Source organism: Chiloscyllium plagiosum, unplaced genomic scaffold (assembly GCF_037043375.1).
Source record: "Chiloscyllium plagiosum isolate Xiang-an unplaced genomic scaffold, Cpla_swu_hap1 HiC_scaffold_33, whole genome shotgun sequence".
Lineage (NCBI taxonomy): Eukaryota > Metazoa > Chordata > Chondrichthyes > Orectolobiformes > Hemiscylliidae > Chiloscyllium > Chiloscyllium plagiosum.
In genome coordinates this window covers 4,101,886-4,129,881 of record NW_028270171.1, presented here as the reverse complement: position 1 = coordinate 4,129,881, position 27,996 = coordinate 4,101,886, and the positions used below count along the sequence as shown (strand labels likewise).

Here is a 27,996-nt window from a genome sequence, read left to right as displayed (position 1 = left end):
AATTATTTTTGAAACTTTTATAGTCCAAATAAAAGGAATAGAAAATGTGAGAAAGGAGAGATTGCATTACTGGGAGTTCAGGACAGGTCTGTCCATGAGTTTGTCGAGGTGTCAATGGCTCCACAGAGTATTTTTGTGTGCGCACACAGAACTCAGATTGACTTTTGCAACTGGTTTGTCAAGGGATCATTATTAGCGTTTTAAATAATACTGAGGAGCAGCTTCCTGGATCCATTATTTTTGTAAGGCTAAATCTAAGAGTTGAAGGGATCAACATATCTTTACTCAGAGCCAGAGACTGATAGAAGATTGGAGCAAGAGGTGGTTTTCAGTAGCTGGGAGTTTAGACTAAGTGTCGGATATTAAGAATTTAAATTTTTTGTTCTCTTTTGCATGCTGAAAATAAAAACTGTGGATAAGGGAAGGATACTTTTTTTTAAAAAAAGGTTATACTTAGAGCTTCTTCTGTTACGGTTTATAATATATGTAATAAGCTCCCCCAGCTATGTCAGCAGCTATCTGTCTACAAACAATGAATTTGAGAAACGTGTGGGTCCTTTCAGGTAAGTCTACTTTAGCAATTTTTTTTAAGGGGCAATTATGGCAGTCAATGGAGTGGCACACTTCTCCTGTCAGATGTGGTAGATGAGGGAACAGTTGCCCTTTTCTGGAGACTATGTTTGCAGGAGGGGAGTTTGGATCCATGTCATATCAGACCATTTAGATCAGCTGGAGTCACTGAGGAGCACAGAAGAGGCACAGAATGTAATGGCTAGTAGATCGAGATAGTGGTCATACAGCAGGTTCCGTCAGATAAATGGGTGACTGTCAGGAGCACAGGTAGTAGTGCAGGAGTCTCCTGTGGCTATCCCACTCTATAACAGATACACCGTTTTAGGTACTGTAAAGTGGGTGGTTGGGGTGGGGGCATACACAGGTGGTGTTGCAGTACTGATCAAGGAGTCAGATGTTGCAATAAGGGGGAGATATCTTATGAAGTTTCTAAATTGCAGCCACATGGCTAAAACTTTAAAACAACAAAGACAAAAAAAGGGCAACCATATTACTAGAAGTGCACTATAGATCCTCAGACACAGGGAAAAGCAGAAGAGCAGATATGTAGAAAAATCTCAAAAGTAAAAATATTTGGAAAATAACAGGAGATTTAAACTTCCTCTATGTTAAGTGGGATAGAAAAAGTATGAAAGGCTTAAAAGGGACAAAATTCTTAAAATGCATCCAAGTGAGCCTTTTAAGCCAGCTTGTGCAAAGTCCAACAAGTGTGAGATGTCATACTGCATCTAACTTTAGGAAACAAAGCCAGGCAAGCGGTAGAAGCATTAGAAGCGTTAGTGGGAAAGCATTTCAGTTATACTAACAATAACACAGTAAGATTTAAGGCACCTATGGACAAAGATGGCCGGGAAATAGGGAGGTGACTTTATTATGACAAGGCAGATGTGGACAAAGTGGAGTGGGAGCAGTTACTTTTAAGAAAATCTAGAACACTGAGTAAAATTCAAAAAGGAATGCGTGAGATTGCAGGGCCAATAGGGTCCCAGAAAGGTGAAGAGTGGGACAAGTCAAGATAAATGTACAGAATTACAGAAGGAAAACAGGCAAGCTAATGGTAAATACTGAGGGTTCAAAAGACTGGAAGGCACTAGGGACATTTAGGAAGTGCAGAAGGTCGCTTTAGAAAATAAATTAGGAGAGTAATGAGGGTGAATAAGCAAACTCCAGCAGGTAAAATTAAGGAAAATTCAAAAGATGTTTATATGTACACGAGGAGCAAGGTTTGCAGGAAAGACTGGTCTAGAAGGTAAATAGCCAGGGCAATTGGACAAATTAGATCTAAAACTGGCTTAGTGGCAAGAGGCAAAGAGTAATCATTGATGGTTGCTTCTGCAATTGGCAGCCTGTAGTGTATTACAGGGTTCAGTGCAGTTTGCAGTGCACATTAATGATCTAGACACTTGAAATACTATAACATACAGGCTTATGGGCCAATTGTTGGAAAAATAAGTTAGAGTTGATAGCTGCTTGATGATTGGCCAGATATTACAGGCCAAGAACATTTCTTCCATGCTGTATGATCCAAAGGCTCAATAATTTTCCTTCAAAGCATTTTCAAACCTGCGACCCCTATAATTTAGATGAACAAGGACAGCACATGCATGTGTACACCACCACATGCACACTTCCACTTATACAGGCCACATACCCTTCAGATTTGGGAACTACATTTCTGTTCCTTCACTGTCACTAGATCCAAATCCTGGAACTCCCTTCCTAGCTGCACTATGGATCTAACTACCCGACACAAACTGCAGCAGTTCAAGGCAGCAGCTCATCACCACCTTCTCAATAAGAAAGTCATATTTAAGCAATAAATGTTAACCTAGCCAGCAACATGTGGAATATAGTTTAAATACACCACTTTTAAGAATTTCTCTCACAGGATGCCTCCATCATGTGAAATTCTGCAACTGTTTGTTTTGAAAACCTCAGATCTCAAGTATGCAATCCAAACTACACCACAGTGCATTACAGAGTGTTGAATTACTATGGGATCATTTACAGAAGGATGAGAGAGACATTAACTTCAGATTTAGGAATTAAAAATCTTAGAATATTATAACGAAAAGCATGGTATTCATATGGCCCGAGCAAAATCTTGCCTCACTTAATACCACAAAAAAGTTTCATTGGTTGTTCAGCCCGATACAAAAGGACTACCATATAATCTCATCTATTGCAGCTTTTAATTATGTCACCACTAGGAGTAAAGCCTGGGCCCTAAACTGTGGAGTTTCATCCTTAAACCTCCCCATCTCTGCCTTCGATTTTAAGACTCTCCTTAAAACCTCCCTTTTGACTAAGATTTTGGTCTTCGGACCTAATTCTGTGGTGACTTCTATGGCTTGGTACATTTATCTCATGCTGCTGTGAAACACAATTTATAACATATAATACATTAAAAGGACATGTTAAAAGGACAATATAAATGAAGTTGTTGCAGATTAGCATATTAAATTTAATTACTGCAGATGAAAAGCTTCAAGATTTTTCTAGTAAACACACTGCCTGGAAATGTGGTGGGGGGTAGGTTCATTCGAAGCATTGATAGAAATGGTGCGCACAGATATGGGAAAAAGGCAGGAGATTGATACTAGAATTCGTTCAAACATGATGGGTCAATGGCCTTCCTTCTGTGCCTAACAATTCTGTGGTCCTATGATGTAATTACATATAACACCAGCTTATAGTCCAACTGGTTTAGTTGAAACTGCCAGCTTTGAGAGCACTGCTCCTTTGTCAGGTGAAGTCCAACACTGGTGCCTCCACATCATAATCATATATAGACAGCTACTTACTATTCAGCACCATTAACTAGAAACAGAGAACAAATAGGTTAAAGTCAGCCAGAGAACAACATATTACAAGTAGTTATTGGATTCTATACACAGGAATAATAAAACTCTCACTGATCTCAATTCAGTGTGGACCAGAAATAAGATGATCAGCACCAGATTCAGCTCTGACTATCCAATGACAGAAAAGGTCAGTAGTGTTTACTCGCCAGGCTCATATCTGCCAAATGAGCACTTCCATGTGAGAGACCAGTAGGTGCCCAAAGTATTAGTAAGAGTCAACCCCATCAGAAGAGCGAAGAAAAGCAATGGCAAACAAACACCTGTACAACAGACAGGTTGAGGGAAGGTGGAGAAGGAGAACTGGAAGGAGAATGCAAAAGATTATAAAACAAAAAGAAACTCTAAACAAATGCAGCAATACTGATAAGGAACAGTGAATTAGTAGAAAAGGATGTTACTGTGGAGGTTGGTCATCAGATTTTTATACAAGCGATCCACTTTTGAAGTGAATGGTTTGCAAATTTCTCATAATACAAGCTATTTCACCAGAGCAAGGCAAATCAAATTCATATTATGATCCCACTCTCATCAACCCTGTCTGCTAGGCGCAATTGTGGACAGGTAAGGAGAAATTAGATGCAAATGTAGTATTTTATTTGTTCAGACTTGCCCTCACTCCACCACACTGCTTCAATTCCTTCCAGATCAGAAACAATTGCAAATTGACTGCTAGAATTACTAATGTTTGTTGCTGGGGGTGCTCCTAGAAGACTGACTCTTCTATCATCAATCAACAGGGAGGCAGTGGCATAGTAGCACTGGATAGAACCACTGGATAATGTTCTAGGAATACAAGTTTGAATGTCAACACAGCAGATAGTGAAATCTGAATTCAATAAAAATCTGGAATATAAAACTTCTTCATAAAGAGGAGAAATAAGGGACTGCAGCTTCTGAAATATGGTAAAAGTGTACTGAATTAGCAACTTCATAAAAAGAGGGAGCCTGCATGAGGAAGGCACTCGCAATGGGAAATAGAAACTGGCAGCAAAGAGAGTGGCACAACACACTGAAAAATAAAAACCAGCAAGTCAGCCATTTCCCTGCTTCAACATGTCAGAGCCAATGTGTGACATCACAGAAAAACAGGTAGGTGATTGGTGAGTTTTTCTTCTGTCTCATTTGATTGACCAAGTTATAAATTATTACAGGAGACATTACAGCAGAAGAGTACAGTTAAGAAATACATTTAAAATATTTAACATCCAAACTAATAGCGATCTTTCAAGCATCACTGGAATCAGGGAGAGTGCAGAGGACTGGAAAATTGCGAATGTAACCGCCCCCCCCAACTGTTTAATAATGGACTTAACATATGAGGAATGCTTGAGGACTCTGGGACTATACTTGATAGATTTTAGAAGGATTGGGTGGGGGATCTGATTGAAACTTAGAGAACACTGAACGGCCTTGACAGAGTGGACGGTGGGAAGATGTTGGAGAGGCAAGGGCCCAAGTGCACAGCCTTAGAATAAAGGGAAGACACTTTAGAACAGAGATAAGAATAAATTTCTTTAGCCAGAAAGTGGTGAATCTGTGGAATTCATTGCCACAGAAGGCTGTGGAGGCCAGGTTGTTGAGTATATTTAAAACAGAGATAGATAGGTTCTTGATTGCCAAGAGGATCAAAGGTTACGGGGAGAAAGCAGGAAAATGGGGTTGAAAAACCTATCAGCCATGACCGAATGGTGGAAGCAAACTCAATGAGCTGAATGGCCTAATCCTGTGTCTTATGGTCTTATATATTTTAATACAGTCGGTTCTGCTATAATGAGTGCTTCGTCAATGTGAATTGGTTTAATACAATTGAAAAATTTAAACAGTTATTTGTAGAATGTGAACGTTCCTTACCTGTATTGGCTATAACGTGATTCCAACCCCATTAGTTTAAATGCCATAGCTATTGCGCAAATTTCTTATAATAAGAGATCGCACAAGAACGGAACTATTGTGTTATATCAGAACTGACTGTAGAACAGAGATAGATGGACAGGCAATCCGTTGTAGTATGTGTAGCAGTGGGTTCCAGTACAATCTACGGTGACCACACTTGCAGCATGGGTTGGCTACTCAAGAAATTCAATCAGCATATTGACAGAACAAATCCCTTAGGTAAGAGTAACAGTGAAGACAAATTTGTAAAGGGGATCAGAGATTATTTTGTAGAGTATTACTTTACAGAGCCTACCTGGGAATTTTTTTAAAATCAAGTAATATATAATGAGATATGAATAAGAGATCTCAGTTATGGATCCTCTAGGAGGTAGTGACCACAACGGGTAGAATTTCAAATGCAGTTTGAGCGGGGGTGGAATAATTACGCAGAGGCCAGGCCCTGTCACCAAGTCACACTTTATTTAGTAATGCTCAGTACACTGGGAGTCAGTCCTCAACTGAGGAGATTCTAATCTCCTGGTTTTTTTTTCTTTTTGTGAATTTCTTTTTTCTACTACTGCCTAACTGCGGTAGTGCTTTTCTTTTTTCCCCAGCACCCATGTTGAATCTCCTGGTTATTTTTTTTCCACAAAGGCTGGTAATCTGTCACCAAATCACCCTTCATTCACACGTGGAGAGTCCTTGACATTGATCCAGCTCCCTCAGAGCCAGCTTGCAGAGTGACCTGAACCTCTGACACTCCTGTTTATTTTTTTCTCTCTGACACACCCATTTTCACCTAACTGCGGTAGTGCTTTTTTTTCCCTCAGCACCCTTATTGAATCGCATGTTTTTTTTTACTTTTTCTTTTTTTCCCCCCACACTACCGCTTAACTGCAGTAGTGCTTATTTTTTTTCCCCAGCACCCATGTTGAATCTCCTGGGTTTTTTTTGTTTTATTAAACAAATTACAAAACAATTTACAAAAAATATTTACAGCTGTACACAAGAGACAGCAATTTTACAAGGGAGAGGAGCAGCAAAGCTAGGCCCCGAACCCTACCGTTCAACCATTTTACAGGGAGAGGAGGACAAACCTCAAATCCCTCTCCTGGTTATATTTTTTTTTTTTTATTTTATTAAACAAGTTACAAAACAGTTTACAAAAAACATTGACAGCTGTACACAAAAGACAGCAGTTTTACAAGGGAGGGGAGCAGCAAAGCTAGGCCCCGAACCCTACCGTTCAACCATTTTACAGGGAGAGGAGGACAAACCTCAAATCCCTCTCCTGGTTATATTAGTAAGCAGAGGTTCTCCTGATTGGCCCAGGTTAACAACTCCAATTAAGAACCTCAGTCAATGAGGTCCACCTGGTCCCAATCACTACATCCCTCCCCCACCTAAGTCCAGGGATGTAGGCCTTGTCTTTTACTTGTAGCTTCTCTTGCTACACTTTTGCCCCAGTTGTGGTTCCTCTGACTTGGCCATGTGCAGGATGTACAAAGTTGTGATATTAAAGAGTTAACTTGCACTGCTGACCTGCAGGAAATTGAATGTCCTGAGGATAAGGTAGGATGCCTCTAACTTACAGCTAGATTGCAAGAAATCACATCATCTCCTGTTATTCAGAGCCATTTGCATTTTCATCTCCTACTTAAATTTTCATCCCCTATTTAGAAATCAATAAGAACATTACAGTTGGAATTTGACTACTCCACTATAGTTACAAAAATAAAAACGATTTGCAACAGATTTGATTATATTATTTCTGGAGATGATCAGGTCACTGCATTGTGTCTTGAGTAGCATTTGACTGTGGGGGGATGGCTGGGATTGTCTTGTGGGCATTACTAACTGCGATGTAAAGATTTTATATAAAGGAAGGACTGTTTCCGTTGATCAGGGAGAGCTTTTGACAACTCCACAAGCCCCGAGAGGTGTGTTAAAAATTCCTCCAGAAAGTTTGTACTGTACTGTGCTTCATAAAATTCAGTTGTTGTTCTTAGAAGTTGGCATATTGCAGTTGCATCAAGTGTGTAAGAATCTCAGGAAAAAAGAACCTCACACAGTGGCCCATCTCTTGCATCCGGAATGTCTCAGGAGAGTTTATTCCTCCTCTTCTGATGGCAACGGTATCAAGACTGCATCCATTTTGGTCTGAGGTTTCCTCAACACTAGACGGAGGGGGAGCACCTGTGCTTTCTGAAAGACCTTCGTGTTATTCTCCAAGGCCACGTCTGTTTTGCTCCTGCCCCATTTGCGAGGTAACAGCTTTCACGTGATCTACGTGTTTGTTCAGGACTGTATCCCCTACCTGAACTTTCTAAATCACGGGACCTGATCGCGCATCAACCTCACCTTGCACCCATACAGGGGTATTTCTATTGTTTCGACTTCATCACCTGAATTAAATGGTCTCTCGCTTACAGGCAGCACTTGGCGAGCATTGCCGCTCTTGCTGCAGTTTCACTCTCTCCCCCAAGTGTGGAAATATCAGGTTCAACCAGGTGTGATGTCTTCTCCCCATCAGCAACTCCACTGGAACTATCCCTATTATTCCATGTGGGGTGATCCTATAATCAAACAGTAACCAGGTCTGTTTGGTATCAATTGACACTTTAGGTGGCTTCTTTAGGCCTGCCTTCAATGTTTGGACAACTCTTTCAGCTCAACCATTGGGTAATGGATGGTCTGGAGCTGTCCTTATTGCCACATGCCATTTAACTCGAGGAAATATTCAAATCCTCTGCTGGTAAATGACATCCCATTGTCCATGACCAGTACTTCTGGGATTCCGTTTATCGCAAATGATGCTTACAGCTTCTCAGTCATCATTCTGGAGTTTGCTGAACAAACCTTATGCACATCCAACCACTTTTGATGGGCATCCACAATGACCATAAGCATTGAGTCCATGAAAGGACTGGCATAGTCAAAATGCAACAAGTTCAGGGTTTACCTGGCCATTCCCACAAATGTGGGTTGTTGCTGGTGGCAATTTTTGTCCTTCTTGGCACTCTAGGCACTGTCCCACCAAAACAGACATATTGGCATCCAACCCTGGCAACTAAACATAGGTTCTTGTTAGCATCTTCATCTTGGAAATCACTGGATGATCCTGGTGAAGTTCAGTCAGTATCTGGCAGCGACCTTTACTCAGGAAAATCACCCTTGCTCCCCACAGTAATATGCTATCCTCTACACTGATCTTGTTTCACCAGGTCCAAAAAGGTTTCAATCCTTGTTGCGATGACCTTTCTGATTCCCTCATTATCACCAGCAGTTTCAATTTCATATTCGGGCAGCAAATACAGTGGCTCGCTGGCCCAATTCCTAAAGAATGGTTTAGCCACTTGGCCAGGCTTAGTTTAGGGACCCTCTACTCAGGACATGCTCTACGTGAGACTCTACGATTGCCTACATTTAAGTGGTGCCTCCCAAGCTCGATCAGGCAGGTGAGGGAGTTCACTTCCATAGTCATACCCTGTAGTTCCTATGCTCCACATGACACAATTTCTAATGACAAAGCAAGCTGCAATGCCTATTGGAAGTATAGTTGGGCTTCAGCTAGTGGACGCTTCTGCGCAATTATGTCATTAATCCCACAAACCAAAGGTTCTCTTAGCAAAACCTGCGCCCACACTACCTCCCTCACTCTATCCAAGACCCTAAAGAAGCCTTCCACATCCAAAGTTTTACCTGCACATCCACTAATATCATTTATTGTATCTGTTCCTCCCGATGCGGTCTCCTCTACATTGGGGAGACTAGGCGCCTCCTAGCAGAGCGCTTTAGGGAACATCTCCGGGACACCCGCACCAATCAACCACACCACCCCGTGGCCCAACATTTCAACTCCCCCTCCCACTCTGCCGAGGACATGGAGGTCCTGGGCCTCCTTCACCGCCGTGTGCTGCTGTGAACTGCTGTGCTCTTCCAGCACCACTAATCCAGAATCACATTAAGAGTTAACCCAAAATCACATGCCTCTGCCAGTCATTGTAACCTCATCAAAAATCCCAATATGGATTCCCCCGGTTCTCTAACAGCCAAATAAAACTGATAGCATCTCAGGATTGGAGGTGGTATGAAGTCATAATATTCCTAGACCAACTCTATCAACTCCTAGAAGCTTTTAGTGTCTGGTGCTTCTGAGTAAGTTAAGCCCCTTATAACCGAAAATGCTGTGGGTCCACATGCAGTCATAAGTATTACTCATTGCTTCTCATCTGCCCCAATGTCTTTTGCCCGGAAAAAATGTTGCATTCATTCCACATACCGGACCCAGTCTTCAACAGCAGGGTCAAATGAGTCAACCTTCCCAAATAGAGGCATGATGCTAGAAAGATTTACCGCAACTCCAAGATGATAGTTGTAAGCAAATGTTCTTCAGGCACATACTTTTTCTCCCATCGCCACTGAAATAACTGCACAGAGGCTGGGTTCCATCAAGTAACCTTGTATTTACTAGTATATGGTACACTGTCTGTGACAGTCCTTAACTGAGGAGATTCTAACTTACTGGTTATATTGGGAGAAAGTGAGGACTGCAGATGCTAGAGATCAGAGCTGAAAATGTGTTGCTGGAAAAGCGCAGCAGGTCAGGCAGCATCCAAGGAGCAGAATGATTCCTGAAGAAGGGCTCATGCCCGAAACGTCAATTCTCCTGCTCCTTGGATGCTGCCTGACCTGCTGCGCTTTTCCAGCAACACATTTTCAGTACTGGTTATATTGGTCAGGCAAAGCTTTTCTTATTGATTGCGATTCTTGATAGATTTGGAGATGCCGGTGTTGGACTGGCATTGTAAATCTGGGTCAATGAGGTCCACCTGGTGCCAATCATTGTAGAGGACATCAAACCAGTGTCTTCAACTTAGTTAAGGGGAATTGCAGGGGTATGAAGAAAGAATTATCTAAAGTGGGCTGGGAAAATAGACTTGAAGAAAGGTGAATGGGTGAGTAGTTGCAGCAAACATTTATTCTGGCCAAAAAGGAAGGAATCAATGAGAAGAATGACGCACAGATGACGAATCTGGATGTACTGAGTTTCCTTCAGTTTAGAAAGACATAACTAGTAGATATACTGCCACAAGTATTAGTCACAGGGCCTCAAATTATTTACAACCATCGCTCATCACTTAGAGGAGGGGGCATAGTATAATGTATCCAAATTTCCTGATGTTACAACAAAATAATAGGTTGGAGAGCAAGTTGCAATGAGGATATAAAGAGTTTGCAAGGATATATTGGTAGGAAAAATCAAAAGGTAGATTATTATTTAATTAGACAATCTCCAAAAAAAGCAGCACAGAGGAATCAGTATTCTAATGCATGAAACAAAAGCTTAGCATGCAGGTGCAGCAAATAATTAAGGTTGCAAATGGAATTATGGTTAGGACATTGGAGTTTAAAAAGGGAGGTCTTGTTACAATTGTAAACTGTTTGGAGCGCCGATACCTGGAATACAGTATACAGGTTGGTTTCCCACATTTAAGGGATGATATATTGGCATTAAAAACAATTCAAAAAGAGATTCACCAATCTGATTCCTGGGATGAAGTGGTTGATTTATCAAGAATGGCTAAACAAATTAAGCCTTTGTTAATCAAAATGTAGAAGAATAAGGGATGTTCTTTGTTATGAAGATGTGGGTGTACTATACCTTTAAGAAAGTTAAAAGCTAGCAGAACTACCTAACAGCACCAACAGTTCTGAACAAGATAAATGTAACCTTTTGGTCCAGCACTTAGTGTAGCTGGTTGCCTAGAGACAAAAACACATTTGAATTAGGCCAGTTTAAATTTCACCCCAATCAAATTTGAATTTAGTATATTGACAATATTAAAATCCAATGACACAATCCGATGCTTTGGGAGTATAAGACTGGGAAAAATTGAACAGTTGGGGGAGAACTGCCAAGGCACCAGCATGTACAGAGTGCCCGAAACACAGCTCTCTTAAAAGGTACATTTATCTATCAACAACCTGTGAAAGAGAAATCCTGAGAAGAAAATCTCCAGAGGAAGATACAAAGGGAAGATTCAACAGCTGCCTTGTTTTGAGATTTGAATTTTTGGTAAATCTTAATCGGGGGCTTTATCGGGTTGGTATTATAGAAGGGAAAGTAAAAGATAGGTTAGAGGAAGGCATTGTAAATAGCTGTTAATTAATTATTCTGTTATACTTTAAGAAATAATATTGTTACTTTTTATTTTAAGTAGTTCTTGGCCTCTCTAATTTTCATAGATTACTGCACAGGGATACCTCTTTTCTGTGTTGCTGGTTTAAATTAGCAAGGTGGGGTTTACCCTGTGTCATAACATCTTATTGAAACATACAAGACTCTGAGAAGGCTTGACAGGGTAAGTGTTGAGACAATGTTTCTACAGTGGAGGAATCTCAAAGTTACAGAAGAAGGGGGAACTCAAAAAAAACAGAGTTGCAAAAGGAACTTCTTCTCCCAAAGGGTAGTGAATATCTGGAACTATGTACCTGCAGAGTTGCGGAGTATGGAAGACTGCAAGTAATTAAAGAGAAGTTAGATAGATTTTTGAAAAAGCATGGAGTTGAGGGCTATGAGGAGCCAGCACAAAAGAGAAGTTGTTCAAGTCTGGGACAGATCAGCACAATCACGTTTTGAATAGCAGGGTTGATTTGAGGGGTCAAACAGCTCCTGCTCCTATTTCTTTTGTTCCTATGTGCTGATGGTAACCATATAACCACTGCCATTTACCTTAAGACCCCATTACCAATATGTTGCTGGGAATAGAGGCTTTGAATTATAAGGAGAAACTGGATAGGCTTAGACTTTCTAATATACTTGAGAAAGAAAATATGCCTTCCCATTTGGTCTGGCTTACATGTGACTCCAGATTCTCAGCAATCAACTCTTAAATGCCATTGTATGGCAGTCAGTTTGTTAGAAGTGATTCTGACAGATAGAATTTATATGCATTTGGAAATACAAGAAATTATTAGGGATAGTCAGGGTGGATTTGAGAGAGGAAAATAGTGTCTCTCAAACTTGATTGAGTTTTTTGAGGAAGTAACCAAGAAGATGATGATGATTTGGTGATGCCGATTTTGGACTGGGGTGTGCAAAGTTAAAAATCATACAACACTAGGTTATAGTCCAATAGGCTTATTTGGAAGTACAAACTTTCAGAGCACTGCTCCTTCGTCAAGAAGATTGTTGAGGGTAGAGCGGTAGATATTGTTTACTTGGACTTTAGTTGACACGGTTCCGCATGGTAGACTAATTATTAAAGTTAGATCACACCGGATTCAGGGAAAACTTGCCAAGTGAATATAATGTTGGCTTAATGGCAGGAGACAGAGTGACAGCAGAGGGTTGTCTTTTTTGACTGGATGCCTGTGACCAGCAATGTTCCACAGAGATCAGTGTTGGGTCCACTTTCATTTGCCATTTATATAAATGATTTAAGTGACAATATAGAAGGTGCGGTTAGTAAGTTTGCAGATAACATCAAAATTGTGGTATAGTGGACAGTGAAGGTAGTTATCCAAGATTAAAAGCACCTTGATCAATTTGGTCAATGGGGTGAAGAGTGACAGATGGAGTTTAATTTGGAATGCATTTTGGTAAAACAAGGGTAGGACTTATACAATTAAAAGTAGGGTCTTGGGTAGTGTTGTAGAACAGAGACCTGAGGGTTCAGGTACTGTTACAACATGAGATAAACCGTCCTGCTTATTTTAATCCAGCAACACAGAAAAGATTTATCCCGTATAGTAATCTGTTAAAATTCAATAGGCCAAGAACTAGTTAAAGTAACAATTTTATTTCTTAAAGTATAATAGAATAATTAACTAACAACTATTTACAACTCCTTCCTCTAACCTATCTTTTACTTTCCCCTTCTACAATACTAGTCCGATTAAACCTCCGATTAAGATTTACAAAACAAAACTTCTCAATACCAGGCAATTTTTGGTTCTTCTCTGTATTCCTGTCTTGTTTTCTTCTTGGGGATTCTGCTTCACAGGTACCTTCAAGAGAGCTATTTTTCAGGAAGTCTTTTCAAATGCTGGAGGCTGGGCAGTTCTCCTCTCAATTGTTCAACTTTCCCTGGTCTTACACACACACAAAAGCATTGGATTGTGCCACTGGCTTTTAAGTTCAGCACCCATGGGAATGGCCTCAACCAGGACCTTGAGTTCATGTCGCACTACAGGTAACCCCATTGCACCACACACACTCACCCACATACACACATACACACAAAAGTTTGGGGAGTGAATTTGTACTTGCAGAATTACATTTTACTTTGCTCAAAAACAGCATGAATCCATATAAGATTCTGAAAATCAGTTTTTTAGATTAGAATTAGTCTGACCACTGTGGCACAGACAGCCTCACACAGAGAGCTAACACCTTCAATACATTATCTGGGCTGACATGACAGCAATTGTTTAAAATTCACTTGAGAGTGTAACTTTTAAAAAGTTTTGCGATTTACATATGAAAGAACTGAAACCAACATAGTCATTCTAAAAGATGAGAGATTTAAACAATCCAGGTCATTTTCAATATACAATTTCAGTTACATCACACTGTAAACTTTTGCTATAAATTCTGTATCTTACAATCTTATTCTCCACAACCACTTGAAGGAGGAGCGCTACAAAAGCTAGTGCTTCTAAATAAACCTGTTGGACGATAACCTGGTGTTGTGTGATTTTTAACTTTGTACACCCCAGTCCAACACCGGTGTCTCCAAATCATGACTACCATCGACACGCTTTTAAGATTGTCAATGTACTCAATTCAAACTTGCTTGGAATTTGGTATTTTTGGGGTATAACACTGATTGGCCGAATTCAAATTTGTTTTTGTCTCATAGCAACTCAGCCAGTGCTATCTATTCTGAACCAAATGTTACATTGTAAAGTCTCCAGCACTCGTTGTGCTTGCCAAGTCCTTCAGTCTCAAAGGTAAAGTACACTTCTACACCTTCATAACAGGTACATAATTCTTTGAAGTTGTGTCACATATAGATAGTGTGGTTAAGAAGGCATTTAGCACACTTGCCTTCATTTGATTATAAAAGTTGACATGTTATGTTGAGGTTCAACAAGACGTTGGTGAGGCCTCTTCTGGAGTACTGTGTCCACTTCTTTTCACCTTGTTAAAGGAAGGATATTATAAAGTTGAATGGTTCAGAAGTGACTTACCAGTATGTAGCTGGGAATGGAGGTTTTGGATTATAAGGAGAAACTGAATTCGCTTGGACTGTTTTTCCGCTGGAGCGCAAGCGGTTGAGGGGACCTTTTAGAGGTCTACAAAATCATGAAGGGCCCAGAAAAGATGAATTGCAAGGGTCTTTTCCCTAGAGTGGGGGATTTCAAGAGTAGGGGTCATATTTTTTAAGGTGATAGGAGGAAGGTTTAAAAAGACACGAGGGGCAATTTATTTTTCATTTACAGTGTGGTTCATGTGTAGAATGAACTTCCAGAGGAATGGTGGACACAGATACTGTTACAAAGTTTAAAAGACATTTGGATAAGCACCATGAATAAGGAATGTTTGGAGGGATATGGACCAAGCGCAGGTAGGTGGGACTAGTTTAGTTTGGGATTATGATCGATATGGACTGGTTGGACTAAAGGGTCTGTTTCTAAGTTCTCTCACCAATTCAGGATGGATGTTAAATGTTGGCCTAACATGGAAACACCCATGTCTTTTGAATACATTTTTAAGAATCAGTGTATTTCACACTTGCACAGATCTTTCCTTTTTTTTTCTTTTTCTACCCCTTCCCATCTAAAAATCTATTACATTTCTGACTTTTTCCAACATGGGTGGTTTTCAGAGGCTGCTTTTTCATTCTTAGTTATTTATAAGGACAGCATTAATTTCCTAGACACTATAGCATCTAAAAATGTTTTTTCCCCCAAAATACCTTACACAAACTCCCACAAATGAAAATCCATCATCAGAAACACATCTTTTGCAGACTTGGTAGGGTCACAACTAATGAATTTCCATCACTTACGCACAAAGATGGAATATCTTAACCAGCCAAGTACAACCCTATTTAATGTCTTGGGTCTCAATCTCAGATTTAAATCAACAATAAACACCATTTATTACAGTATGATCTAGAAAATATCTTCTATTCTGGTAGTTCCTAAACTTTATACAGCCCTCAATTTCACATACAATACAAACATATGAACAAGTTGCAAAACTACGCTTTTCAACCTTTCAAGCCCACTCCACTTCAAGATTTCTTTGTATTTCAAATTCCACATTTTCATCTACTCTCAAGAATCTTTTACCATCTATTGTCAAGAATTTACTTTCGCCTTAAAAATATTCAGAGACCCCCCCCCCCATCCCCCGATGCCAAGAATTCCGAAGTGATACAACTCTTCAAGAAAAATAATTCCTTTATTTCTGTCCTAAAAAAAAGACCTCCATTTTTAAAACAGTGTCCACGAGTTCTAGATCAGCCACAAAATAAACATACTTTCCACATCCTTGTTAAAACTTTTCAGGATCATTTAAACTTCAGTCAAAACACCCCTTGTTCTTCTGAACACAGTGAAAGCAAGCCTAACCCATCCAATGTTTCTTCATAAACAATTTGTTAATTCTAGGTATCAATAGAATAAATCATCTCCAAACATCCTCCCTTAACTGAGATCAAAACTACAATCAGTTTTCAAGATGTGATCTCACTAATAATGTCCTGTATTGTTGGTGCATAACATTCTTAGTCGTAAATGTTCAATTCTTCTTGTAATAAACACACACATCTCTTTAGCATTCCTGATTATGTGCTGTACCCACGAACCAACTTCTAGTGCCTCATGCACTCGAATACCGAGTTCCCCCACACCTCGAAATTCTGCAGTCATTTTCCATTTAACTAACCTTTAAAAAATTCTTACTGCCAAACTGAACTACTTCAAATTTTCTCTCATACTCTAGACTTTTACAAAATAACAACCTATATTGGTCTGTATCCTTGATATTTTAGGTTCACATCACAGTTTCATACCCATCTTTATTCCCTCTGCAAATTGTGAGCTTTCACCGATGTCACTGATATTAATTGTAAGAGGCTGAGGGCCCATCACAGACTCCTACAGGACACCATTCATCACCTTCTGCCTGAAAAAGATCCATTTGCATATACGTTTTATTTTCTAGCTAGCCATCTTCTAACCATATCAGTATATTACCCCCGCTCCTACTTTGCGCAAAGTGTGAAATCTCATCAAATGTCTTCTAGAAATCAAAGTACATTACATCAACAGGTTTGCCTTTAATCACAGCACACATTATTCCTTCAAAAGAATTTCAATAAATTGAGTCAACATAATTTTCCTTTGACTAAACCATGCTGACTCCTTCCAATTATCTTGAGTTTTTCCAATTGCCGAGATATAACCTCCTTAGTGACAGATTTCTAACACCTTCCTCACAACTGACGTTAAGCTAATGCACCTACATTTTCCTGCCTCCATCCCTTTTTGATTTCAGGAGTTATATTTGCTACTTGCCAGATTGATGGATTTTTTTTAAAAATTGGAAAATTGATAACACCATCGACATTAGCCGCTCTTAACCCAAGGATGAAGTTCATTGGACCTTAAGATTTAACAACCCACAGCTCCATCAGTGTTTTCAATACCATTTCTTTAGTGACTATAATTTCACCATGATCTTCTTCCTTCAACCTCCTGATTCACAAATATTACTTGGATTTTTTAAAATATCATTCATTTTGAAGACAAAAGCAAAATATTTATTCACTTTTTTATAATCTATTACCTCTCCATTCTCACCCTCCAAAGGACCAATACTCACTTTACTTGTACTTACTTTTTTCCTTGTTACATACCTGTAGATTCATTTGCAAGCAATTCATTATTTCATTTTCCTGGATCCCACTCAGCTGAGTATCCACTTATTGTCAAATTTAAAATTTTTCTCACTGGTCCTGCAGCCTCCTTCTGTCCTTTCAAGAGCACCCCTCACCACGTCTATCCATCCTTTCCACAGGGGCAACTTTTCTCCGATTGATCACCCCAGGGAATGAATTTTCATAGCTATTTTGAGTACTTTTTTTAAAAAGTGTTCCTGTTTATTTTGAGTATTGGTTAAAATTAGAGGTTACAGCACATTAATTTGGTGTTTTATTTGGTATTTTGTTGAACGTTTTAGAATGTATTAGACGGTCTTAGCAATTATTGTAAAGTTGGTCACTGAGGTCAAAACATGTGTAGAGTTTCCCAAACAAGCTGTTAGACATGGATTGGCCTAATGTCTCCTCAGCCAGATAGAAGTTTCTAAAAAAAAAAAGCAAAAAGCACTGAATTGAAAAGAATATTTTCCAGACAGGACAGTCTAAGTGACCTACTTTAGCTCTTGCATCTTATGGTCTTATGATCAAAGTCACATACTTCCTGACTTGGGGAATATGTTGTCATTTTCAGCATGGCAGGTCCGCATTTCCCAAATTTTCTCCCACTATCACTGCATGTTGATGGTTGGCAAGTTACAGAGAATATAGAACAATAGAGTGCAGAACAGGCCCTCCATGTTGCGCCGACCTGTGAACTATTCTCAGCTCGTCCCCCTGCACTATCCCAAAATCATCCATGTTCTTATCTAAGGATTATTTAAATCTCCCTAATATGGCTGAGTTGACGACATTGGCAGGTAGGGCATTCAACGCCCTTACCATTCTCTGCATAAAGAACTTGCCTCTGACTTCTGTCCTAAATCTATCACCCCTTAATTTGTAGTTATGCCCACTCATACAAGCTGATATCATCATCCTAGGAAAAAGACTTTCACTGTCAACCCTATCTAATCCTCTGGTCATTTTGTATGTCTCTTATAAAATCCCCTCTTAGCCTTCTTCTTTCCAAGTCCCTCAGCCTTTCCTAATAAGACCTTCCCTCCAGACCAGGCAACATCCTGGTAAATCTCTGCACCTTTTCCAATGCTTCCACATCGTTCCCGAAATATGTGGACCAGAACTGTACACAATATTCCAAGTGTGGCCACACCAGCGTTTTGTATAGTTGCAGCATGATATTGCGGCTCCAGAACTCAATCCCTCAGCAAATGAAATGTAACACACCGTAAGCGGCAGGAACAGGCCACTATAAATGCCAGAGGAAACACCACAGAAGCGCTTCACAGGAGGCTCCCAAGCACTGAGGATGTCACCTCGACAGGGGACGAAACGTTTGCAACAAAAACTTCCAGCTCGGCGAACAGAACCACAGCAACGAGCACCCGAGCTACAAATCTTCTCACAAACTTTGAATTCTTCCAAACTGTCCACTACTCTACCAATTTTAGTGTCATCTGCAAATTTACTAATCCATCCAGCTATGCCTGCATCTAAGTCATTTATGAAAATGACAAACAGCAGTGGTCCCAAAACAGATCCTTGTGACACACCACTAGTAGAGGGAAGGGAGAAGATCTATAAGACTGGGGACAAAGTAGGAATGAGGTGCTCAGCTCCACAGCAGCCATTGCTTTCTCAGAACTCATGTTCCCACATTTTCAGCTTCAAAAAAAAATTCTTTCAGGGGATCAGAGCATTACTGCTTAGCCAGTATTTATTGCCCATCCCTACTTACCCTTAGATAGTGCTCTTGAGCTGCGTCCTTGAACTGCTGCAGTCTAATAGGTACGAATAGCCCACAATGCCATTAGGGAGGAAGTTGCAGGATCCTGATTCATCAATGGTATATTTCCAAGTCGGTGATCTCTTCATCTAAGTCATTGGTATAAATTGTGACAAGTTGAGGACCCACCACAGATCCCTGTAAAACCCCACTTGTCACATCCTGCCAGTCATTTACACACACATTTATTTCCAGCTAATCAACCTTCTTTCCAATGCCAGTATATTACACCAGTCTTACTTTGCATAATATGTAGAATCTCATCAAATGTCTTCACTCACTCCACCAATGCACAGTAGCAGCAATATGTACTATCTACAAGATGCACTGCAGATTTAACTAAAGATCCTTAGACAGCAATTTCCAAACCCATGACCACTTCCATCTAGGGGGTGAGGGCAGAATAGATATGGGAACGCCACTCGTAAACCTCCAAACCACCTACTATCCTGACTTGGAAATATATCACTGTTCCTTCACTGTCGCTGGGTCAAAATCCTGAAATGCCCTCCCTAAAACCATTGTGGGTCAACCAACAGCACTTGGACTTTTGCAGTTCAATGCAGCAGCTCACCATTGCCTTCTGAAGGGGTGACTAGTGATAGGCAATAAGTACAAGACCAGCCAGTGACACCCACATCCCAGAAGTGAATAATAATGATTAAATGATTTTAAAAAAGCTTATTCGTGGGCTTCTCTAGTGGTCAAGTGGATTTATCCACAACATGCCTCTGATTTCCAGACAAGCATGATCCCAGAGTTAATTTCTGATTTGTGCTAATTCAAGTAGATCTGTGGTAGGAATGATACAGAGCCCTTGATTAGGAAATGGAAAACTGGTCCAAAGCCCAGTGGTGGAAATGCAACTATAGACAGGCTGAAAACTTCAGTTTTAATTGTACTTGTCTGTGAAGCTGATCAATGTCAGGAGAAACAGGAATCAAGCATTTGAACACTTTCAGCAAGACCAAGACATGGAACGGGATAAAATTACAAAAAAACTTTGCATATTGCTAAACATAAAAACAATGCCAGATATTGGCGGACCAGGGCACTGAAAGCATTCATGTGACAGTAAAGAAGCCAAATAGGATTCTGGATTGTGCAGGGTCTAGAATACAGTATGATTCATACATACTGAGCCCATCTCTCTTTCGATTTTTTTTCCACCTGGACTGGAGAAGTGCATGACATACAGTATTTTACTGCATGTGTCTTTGCAAAGGGTGTGTTTACGATATGTTACTCTATTGGAACAGATGCTGTTTAGCAGTTAAATAATCTTCTACTCTTAAATTTTCCAATAGAGTTAAGTTATTCCGATTTCTTTTTTCTTTTGTTTATTTTAACTAAAGTATATGAATAAAGTGTGTTTTGCTTCAAGACAGGTAGTTTCACCAATCAAATTGCATACAGAACGCAATGCCTGGCACTTGCCTTTTAAACAAGAAAAAGGTTAGGGTCTAGGCGACCTATTTAATATATTTTGGGGGGGGTTTGGTCTGGTCCATAACAATAGCAATGGACTTCCTGTCTGACACCCAGCATCAGACATTTCAGCTTCAAAGAGATACCATACAAGTCAATTTATGCACATCAAAAGGAGACTCATAGAAGAGTCAAAATCCTTCAAAGGTATGAAGTTGAACAAGAACCTCGAGAAAGGTTTACTTTAAACCTAGGGATTGATATGAAGGGCCAAAAGGGGAAGATGAGTGAACAGATAAGATAAAAGCATTTTACATCAATTATATTAAACATTTCAAATGAATTCCCAGGGAGGCAATAACGTCCAATAACAACATGGATTTTGAGGAGTCAGATGTGCATTTAGTGAGCAAAATCAATTGAAAGATTACAGAGAGTGAATTTTTTTTGTCTTGAACTTTGTAGCCAGCCAAATGCTTCAAAATGATTTTGTTTTGAGAGTCTGTAAAAATTGGTAAGGGAAGAAAATACAACTATTTTGAGAACATTGTGATACATCAATTATCTTAGGTTTACCGGTAGATTTCCATGCCAGGAGATGGAAGATTAGTCTTCAAATTCCACTCAGTCAACTCATTCACGTAAGATGATTTTTTGGGGGGGGGGGCGAAGGTAAGTTGGTGATAACAATCACAATCTAAAAACTTCTGCATAAACCAATGTGTTGGCTTGTAGAAAAATTTGCAGTTATGTAGCAAGTTATCATACTTTAGACACATGACAAAGCTCTGCACATGCAACGAATTACTTCGCAGTGCAGGTTGGCTGCTACACAGATAACATTACAGTTGTATTTAGGAAAGATGTTACAATGTAACAGCACAGTACAGACCCTTTGGCCCTCAATGTCACGCCGACCTGTGAAACCAATCTAAATCCTGTATGTGGATGTACCTACTAGAGAAGGTTCAAAACTTGACCTTCTCTTGGGAAATAAGGCAGGGCAGATAACGGAGGTGTCAATGGGGGAGCACCATAATTCTATTAGCTTTAAAATAGTTATGGAATAGGATAGACCGGATCTAAAAGTTGAAGTTCTAAATTAGAGGAAGGCCAATTTTAATGGTATCAGGCAAGAACATTCAAAGTTGATTGGGGGCAGATGTTTGCAGGTAAAGGGACAGCTGGAAAATAGGAATCCTTCAAACATGCGATACCGAGAGTCCAGGGACACTATGTTCCTGTTAGGGTGAACAACAAGGCTGCTAAGTGTAGGGAATTCTGCATGACTAGGGAAATTAAGATTTTGGTCAAGAATAAGAAGCAAGCATACGTCAGGCATAGACAGGATAGATCGAGTGAATCCTTAGAAGAGTATAAAGGCAGTTGGAATATACTTAAGAGGGAAATCAGGAAGGCAAAATGGGGACATCAGATAGCTTTGGCAAATAGGGTTAAGGAGAATCCAAAGCAATTCTACAAATACATTAAGGACAAGTGGGTAACTAAAGAGAGAAGAGGGCGACTTAAAGGTCAGCAAGGCCATCTATGCGTGGTACTGCGAGAGATGGGGAGACACTAAACAAGTATTTTGCATCAGTGTGTACTATGAAAAGGATATGGAAAATAGAGAATGTGGTGAAATACATAGCGACATCTTGAAAATTGTCCATATTTCACAGACAGGGGTGCTGGACTTCTGAAAACGCATAAAGATAGATAAATTCCTGGGACCTGATCAGGCGTACCCAAGAATTCTGTGGGAAGCTAGGGAAGTGATTGCAGGACCTATTGCGGAGATATTTGTATCATTGATAGCCACAGGGGAGGTGCCAGAAGACTGGAGGCTGGTTAACATGGTGCCACTATTTAAGAAAGGTGGAAAGGAAAAGCCAGGAGAAAGTGAGGACCGCAGATGCCGGAGTCAAGACTGTGTTGCTGGAAAAGCACAGCAGGTCAAGCAGCATCCGAGGAGCAGAAGAATCAACATTTTGGGCATAAGCCCTTTAGAAGGGCTTATGCCCAAAACGTCAATTCTTCTGCTCGGAAGGAAAAGCCAGGAAACTATAGACCATTGAGCCTGACATTGGTGATGGGCAGGTTGTTGGAGGGAATCCTGAGGGACAGGACAGGATTTACAGGGATTTGGAAAGGCAATGACTGATAACGGCAAGGCAACATGGCTTTGTGCATGGGAAATCCTGTCTCATGAACTTGATCGACTTTTGTGAAGAAGTAACAAAGAGGATTGAAGAGGGAAGAGTAGTAGACATAAATAGTGGTAATGAAGTGGTAGACTTCAATAAAACACTCAATGAGGTCTCTCATGGTAGACTGGTTAGTAAGGTTAGATCACATGGAATATAGGGAGAACTAGTTATGTGAATGCAGAACTGGCTCGAAGGTCGAAGACAGCGGGTGGTGGTGGAGGGTTGTTTTTCAGACTGGAGGCCTGTGCCACAAGCATCAGTGCTGGGTCCCTGCTTTTCATCATTTATATAAATAATTTGGATGTGAACCTAAGAGGTATGGTTAGTAAGTTTGCAGATGACACCAATATAGGAGGTGTAGTGGGCAGTGAAGAAGGTTACCTCAGAGTACAACAGGATCTTGATCAGATGAGTCAATGGGCTGTGGAGTGGCAGATGGAATTTAATTTAGATAAATGTGAGATGCTGCACTTTGGAAAGCCACATCAGGGCAGAACTTGTACACTTAATGGTACGGTCCTGAGGAGTGTTGCTGAACAAAGATACCTTTGGAGTGCAGGTTCACAGTTCCTTGAAAGTGGAGTCGCAGGCAGATAGGATAGTGAAGGAAGCATTTGGTATGCTTGCGCTTGTTGGTCAGTGCATTAAGTACAGGAGTTGGGAGGTCATATTGTGGTTATACAGGACATTGGTTAGGCCATTATTGGAGTACGGCATGTAATTCTGGTCTCCCTCCTTTCAGTAGGATGTTGTGAAACTTGGAAGGGTTCAGATAAGATTGACAAAGATGTTGCCAGGGTTGAAGGGTTTGAGCTATAGGGAAAACTGAACAGACTGCCGCCATTTTTCCTGGAGTGTCAGAGGCTGAGGGGTTATCTTGTGGAGGTTTGTAAACCATGAGGTGCATGGATAGGGTAAGTAGATACAGTCTTTTTCCCAGAGTGGGCAAGTCCAAAACTAGAGGGCATAGGTTAAAGTTGAGAAGGGCAAGATTTTAAAAGGACCTAAAGGGCAACTTTATCACACAGAGGATGATGCATGTATGGAATGAGCTGCCAGAGGAAGTGGTGGAGGTTGATACAATTACAATATTTAAAAGGCATCTGGGATGCTTATATGAACAGGAAGGGTTTAAAGGGATAATGGGCCAAATGCTGGCAAACAGGACTAGATTTATTTAGGATATCTGGTCGGAATGGACGAGTTGAACCGAAGGGTCTGTTTAGTGTTGTACATCTCTATGACAAATATGGCCGTCATTTTATGCATAGCAAGATTCTACAAACAGTAGTGAAATAAATGCCAAGGTTTGGTTTTGATTGAGGGAAGAATACTGGCTGAGGATCTCATTTTCTGCTTTGTAGAATACGGAGAGATCTTGAATGTCCATTTAATCATTGCCATAATAGACCTTCATTCAATCTCCTGTCTGAAGGATACATGCAAGTCTGAATAGTTTTGACAGAGGCTGTTCCCCAGGCTGGAGAGCTCAGAATGAAGTCACAGTCAAAGGACAGGAGTTGGTCATTTCAGACCGAGATCAGGAAAGATTTCTTTACTCATAAGGTTGTGAATCTCTGGAACTCTCTGACCTAGAGGGTTGTAGATACACAGTATATTTAAGACTACTGATACATTTTTGGATTTTGAGATTTGAGGGAATGTACAGTTGGATTCAAGGATCAACTGTAACATCAAATAGTTAAGCAGACCCCTCAGCAATGCACTGAAATTATGGAGTGGCAATTGAAACCTCAGCTTTTTGACTCAGCAGCAAGAATACTACAGAGAAACCGATTGAGAGAGGATAGAATTACTTGAATTGTTGATTTTCTTTAACTTAAGCATTTATCTACAAAAATAAAAACTATTCATAAGCAATTCATTATAAAAACCCAAACTATCTTAACCTCCAGCTTTTTCCCCGGTGATATAAGAACAGGTAAAAAGTCAAAGGGTAAAAGAGAATTGCAATAATGCTTGAATTTTCATAATTTATATTGTGAAAAACTCCAGTGTTGCAGTATTTATCTGAAACAATAAAATATCTCAGTTATTGTTTTTCCCCACTCTTTAAATTGCATCTTAAGCTGCAAGGGCAAAGAGTCTACCTGAGTCGACAAAGGTGATTCTTCAGTCACTGGGAATGGACCAGACTATGTGAACTTCAGCTACCCCTCCTTCCCTATCCTGCACATCATATTTTCACTTCTCCCAAAGTCTGAGAAGTCAAAGAACTGAGAAAAAGTACATTACTCAGATAATCATTGAGGGATTGGACATAGGGGTTGTAATTACATATAATGATCTATGACTGAGAATCTGGGTACAACAAATACATTGCATCAACTGTACTCCTAACTCATCGTTACAGCTCACCAAATACAACAGCAATCAATTAGCAATATCTTCATTTAAGACCATTCAAAAAACTAAAGCAATCTAAACAAGGACAACTTTTTGTCCAATTGCTCATGTCCTTGTCAGCTGATGTTCAGAACAACCACTCTTGTGCCAAGGTGAAACCCCAATATCCACAAACACAACAGAAGTCACAAAACAATGTCTGGTATTAGGAATTATGAATATTTCCCCCCCTTCTCAGTCCCAGAATATGAAGGTTAATTGTAACGTTCCTAACCTTGCTCCTGTTGAAAAACATGTAAACAAAAACTATGCCCCTAGACTAACCTGAAATACCAAAATATCATTGAACATTACTGAATAAAGCTGAAGAACTCTGACACTCTTACCATGAAGGTCTTGAGACACGCTTGCTGACGCCTTGACCCGTCATTAACCTGCATGAGAAGGGTTTCTGTGCAAATATCCGCAAACACTTTTGTACAAACACTGTTTGGAAGGAAAAACATTTCAACAGGTTAGAACAGAAAATAAAGCCATCAGAAACACATATCAATCGAACAGTTTATTTGGACCAGTTAGACACCCACACGATTACAAACATTGAAGCCAAGTTGTCCAGGACCTTAGTGTCTTCCTCATATTCCAACTACATATTCTCGAATCAGGGAAAATAGGCACTCAACGTCAAGTAAGGATCCTAAGCAAAGCACATACAGACACTGAGGAAAGCTCATACTACCTTGCCCCAATAATATACCTCAATATCAACATTAGAAGAATGCACTTTTGTTTGACACCATTTGCAACACAAATACCACGTTATAGCCCAACAGGATTATTTGAAATCACAAGCTTTCGGAGTTTAGCTCCTAGGTGTTCCTAGCCAGGGAATTCCTAGAGGCATGGCATTCATCCACAGATTCAAATCAATCAATCAATAAGCACATCGACCTGGACCCAATATACCAGCCACTGCAGTGGACAGCTGGAACTGACAACCGGAAGCGGCAGATTCAAACCACTACAAATGCCAGAGGAAAGATCACAGAAGCGCTTCACAGGAGGCTCCCAAGTACTGAGGATGTCACCTAGACAGGGGACGAAACGTCTGCAGCACAAATTCCCAGCTCGGCGAACAGAACCACAACAATGGTGTCATGTGACTTCTGACTTTGTACGCCCCAGTCCAACACCGGCACCTCCACATAATTTGCAACACCAGCTACTCTTACAGTACCAGTGAAACATTCAACATAGAACAGCCTCAACACCCTAATGTCAAATGTACAGAAGTTTAAGGAACTCAAGTCTTTATGCAGAAGAAAATCTAACTCAAACACCAATTTATTGAAGGACCACTACTCCTACAGCACTAAGAATTCATTAAAGCAAAAGGCTTCTATTTTGTTTGTCTTGCTACTATACCAGTTGGAGTATAAAACAAAGTCTTCAATATGGTTTTGAGGAATAATTCTTTCACACCCAAACACTGAGCATTATGTAAATATGCAAATCTTACCTGTGACAGTTTTCAAGGGCGTCTACAGCCCAACAGATCTTCTCTTCTGACTACATATGGTGCAAACACTCTGCAACATAAAGAAAAGATTATTAACAAAGTATACTTATTTGGTAATGCAGATCTCAATTATTACTGGTTCATTTCTTAAGAAAATGCATTGACCAATCAAGTTTCAGGTTTAAACAAAGTTTTACAGCTCACATCATCTAACTGAAACAGAGTCCATTTGCTAACCAATAAGCACTCAATTTATACAGGAATGTAGCCTCTGTTTTGCATTGATATTTCTTGCAATTGCCCTGTTGTTTGCAAGATCAAAAGCTTTGACAAAATGTGCTTATCTTCAGCAAAATTTTACTTATTTCAGTGGGTTTCCATTTGTGCAACACAATATTTCTCATCCAAAACCTTAAGGTCTGTAAAACAGCCATGGTCAGAATGCTGGCTCAGTGATTAACATTGCTGCCTCACAGCACCAAAGTTCGATTCCACCCTTAGGTGACTGTGTGGCATTTGCACATTCTCTCGACTCTGCTTGGGTTTCCTCCAGGTGCTCTGGTTTGGGTGGGGGAGTCCAAAGATGTGCAGGTCAGGTGGATTGGGCATGGAAAATTACCCATAGAGTCCAGGGCTATGCAGACTATGTGGATTAGTGATCAAATATAGGGTTACATGCACGGGGCGAGTCGGGGTGGGTCTGGGTGGGATGCCTTTTGGAGAGTCAGAGATGTACAGCACAGAAACAGACCCTTCAACTGCCCCAGATATCCTAACCTAATCTAGTCCCATTTTCCAGCACTTGGCCTATATTCCTCTAAACCTTCCTATTCATATACCCATCCAGATGCCTTTCAAAATGTTGTAATTGTAACAGCCTCCACCATTTCCTCGGACAGCTCATTCCATACACGCATCACTCTCTGCATGAAAATGTTGCCCCTCAAGTCTCTTTTATATCTTTCCCTACTCATCCTAAACCTATGCCCTATAGTTCTGGACTCCCCCACCCAAGGAAAAGACCTTGTCTATGTACCGTATGCATGCCCCTCATGATTTTATAAATCTCTAAGGTCATCCTTCAGCCTCCAACACTCCAGGGAAAACAGCACCAGCCTATTCACCCTCTCCCTATAGATCAAGTTCTCCAACCTTGGCAACATCCTTGTAAATCTTTTCTGAACACTTTCAAGTTTCACAACATCCTTCCAATAGGAAGGAGAGCAGAATTGCACACAATATTCCAAGTGGCCTAACCAATGTCCTGTGCAGTCGCAGCATGACCTCCCAACTCCTACACTCAGTGCTCTGACCAATAAAGGAAAGCATACCAAACGCCTTCTTCACTATCCAATCTACCCAAGACTCTACTTTCAAAGAACTATGAACCTGCACTCCAAGGTCTCTGTTCAGCAACACTCCCCAGGACCTTACCATTAAGTATATATCATGAAGAACCTTGTCAAACACCATACTG

At 40.3% G+C, this 27,996-nt stretch overlaps 1 protein-coding gene across 5 annotated transcripts in view; it reads right to left on the bottom strand.

Moving 5' to 3' along the window:
- Positions 1–26,628, bottom strand: part of LOC122542107 (trinucleotide repeat-containing gene 6B protein) — a 175,575-nt gene extending 148,947 nt beyond the window's left edge. For 2 of the 5 annotated variants that reach the window (XM_087978218.1, XM_087978222.1), the window contains exons 1-2: positions 26,520–26,628; positions 25,387–25,486 (exon numbers count right to left, since the gene is read on the bottom strand). In XM_087978218.1, coding sequence (XP_087834344.1) covers positions 25,387–25,440 — 54 coding nt within the window. In that variant the 5' untranslated portion in view covers positions 25,441–25,486; positions 26,520–26,628. Of the gene's footprint in view, positions 1–18,947; positions 19,085–25,386; positions 25,487–26,519 lie in introns of those variants that run through there. The other 3 variants (XM_087978221.1, XM_087978219.1, XM_087978220.1) reach the window with 3 other exon arrangements.
- Between the last annotated feature and the right edge of the window lie 1,368 nt (positions 26,629–27,996).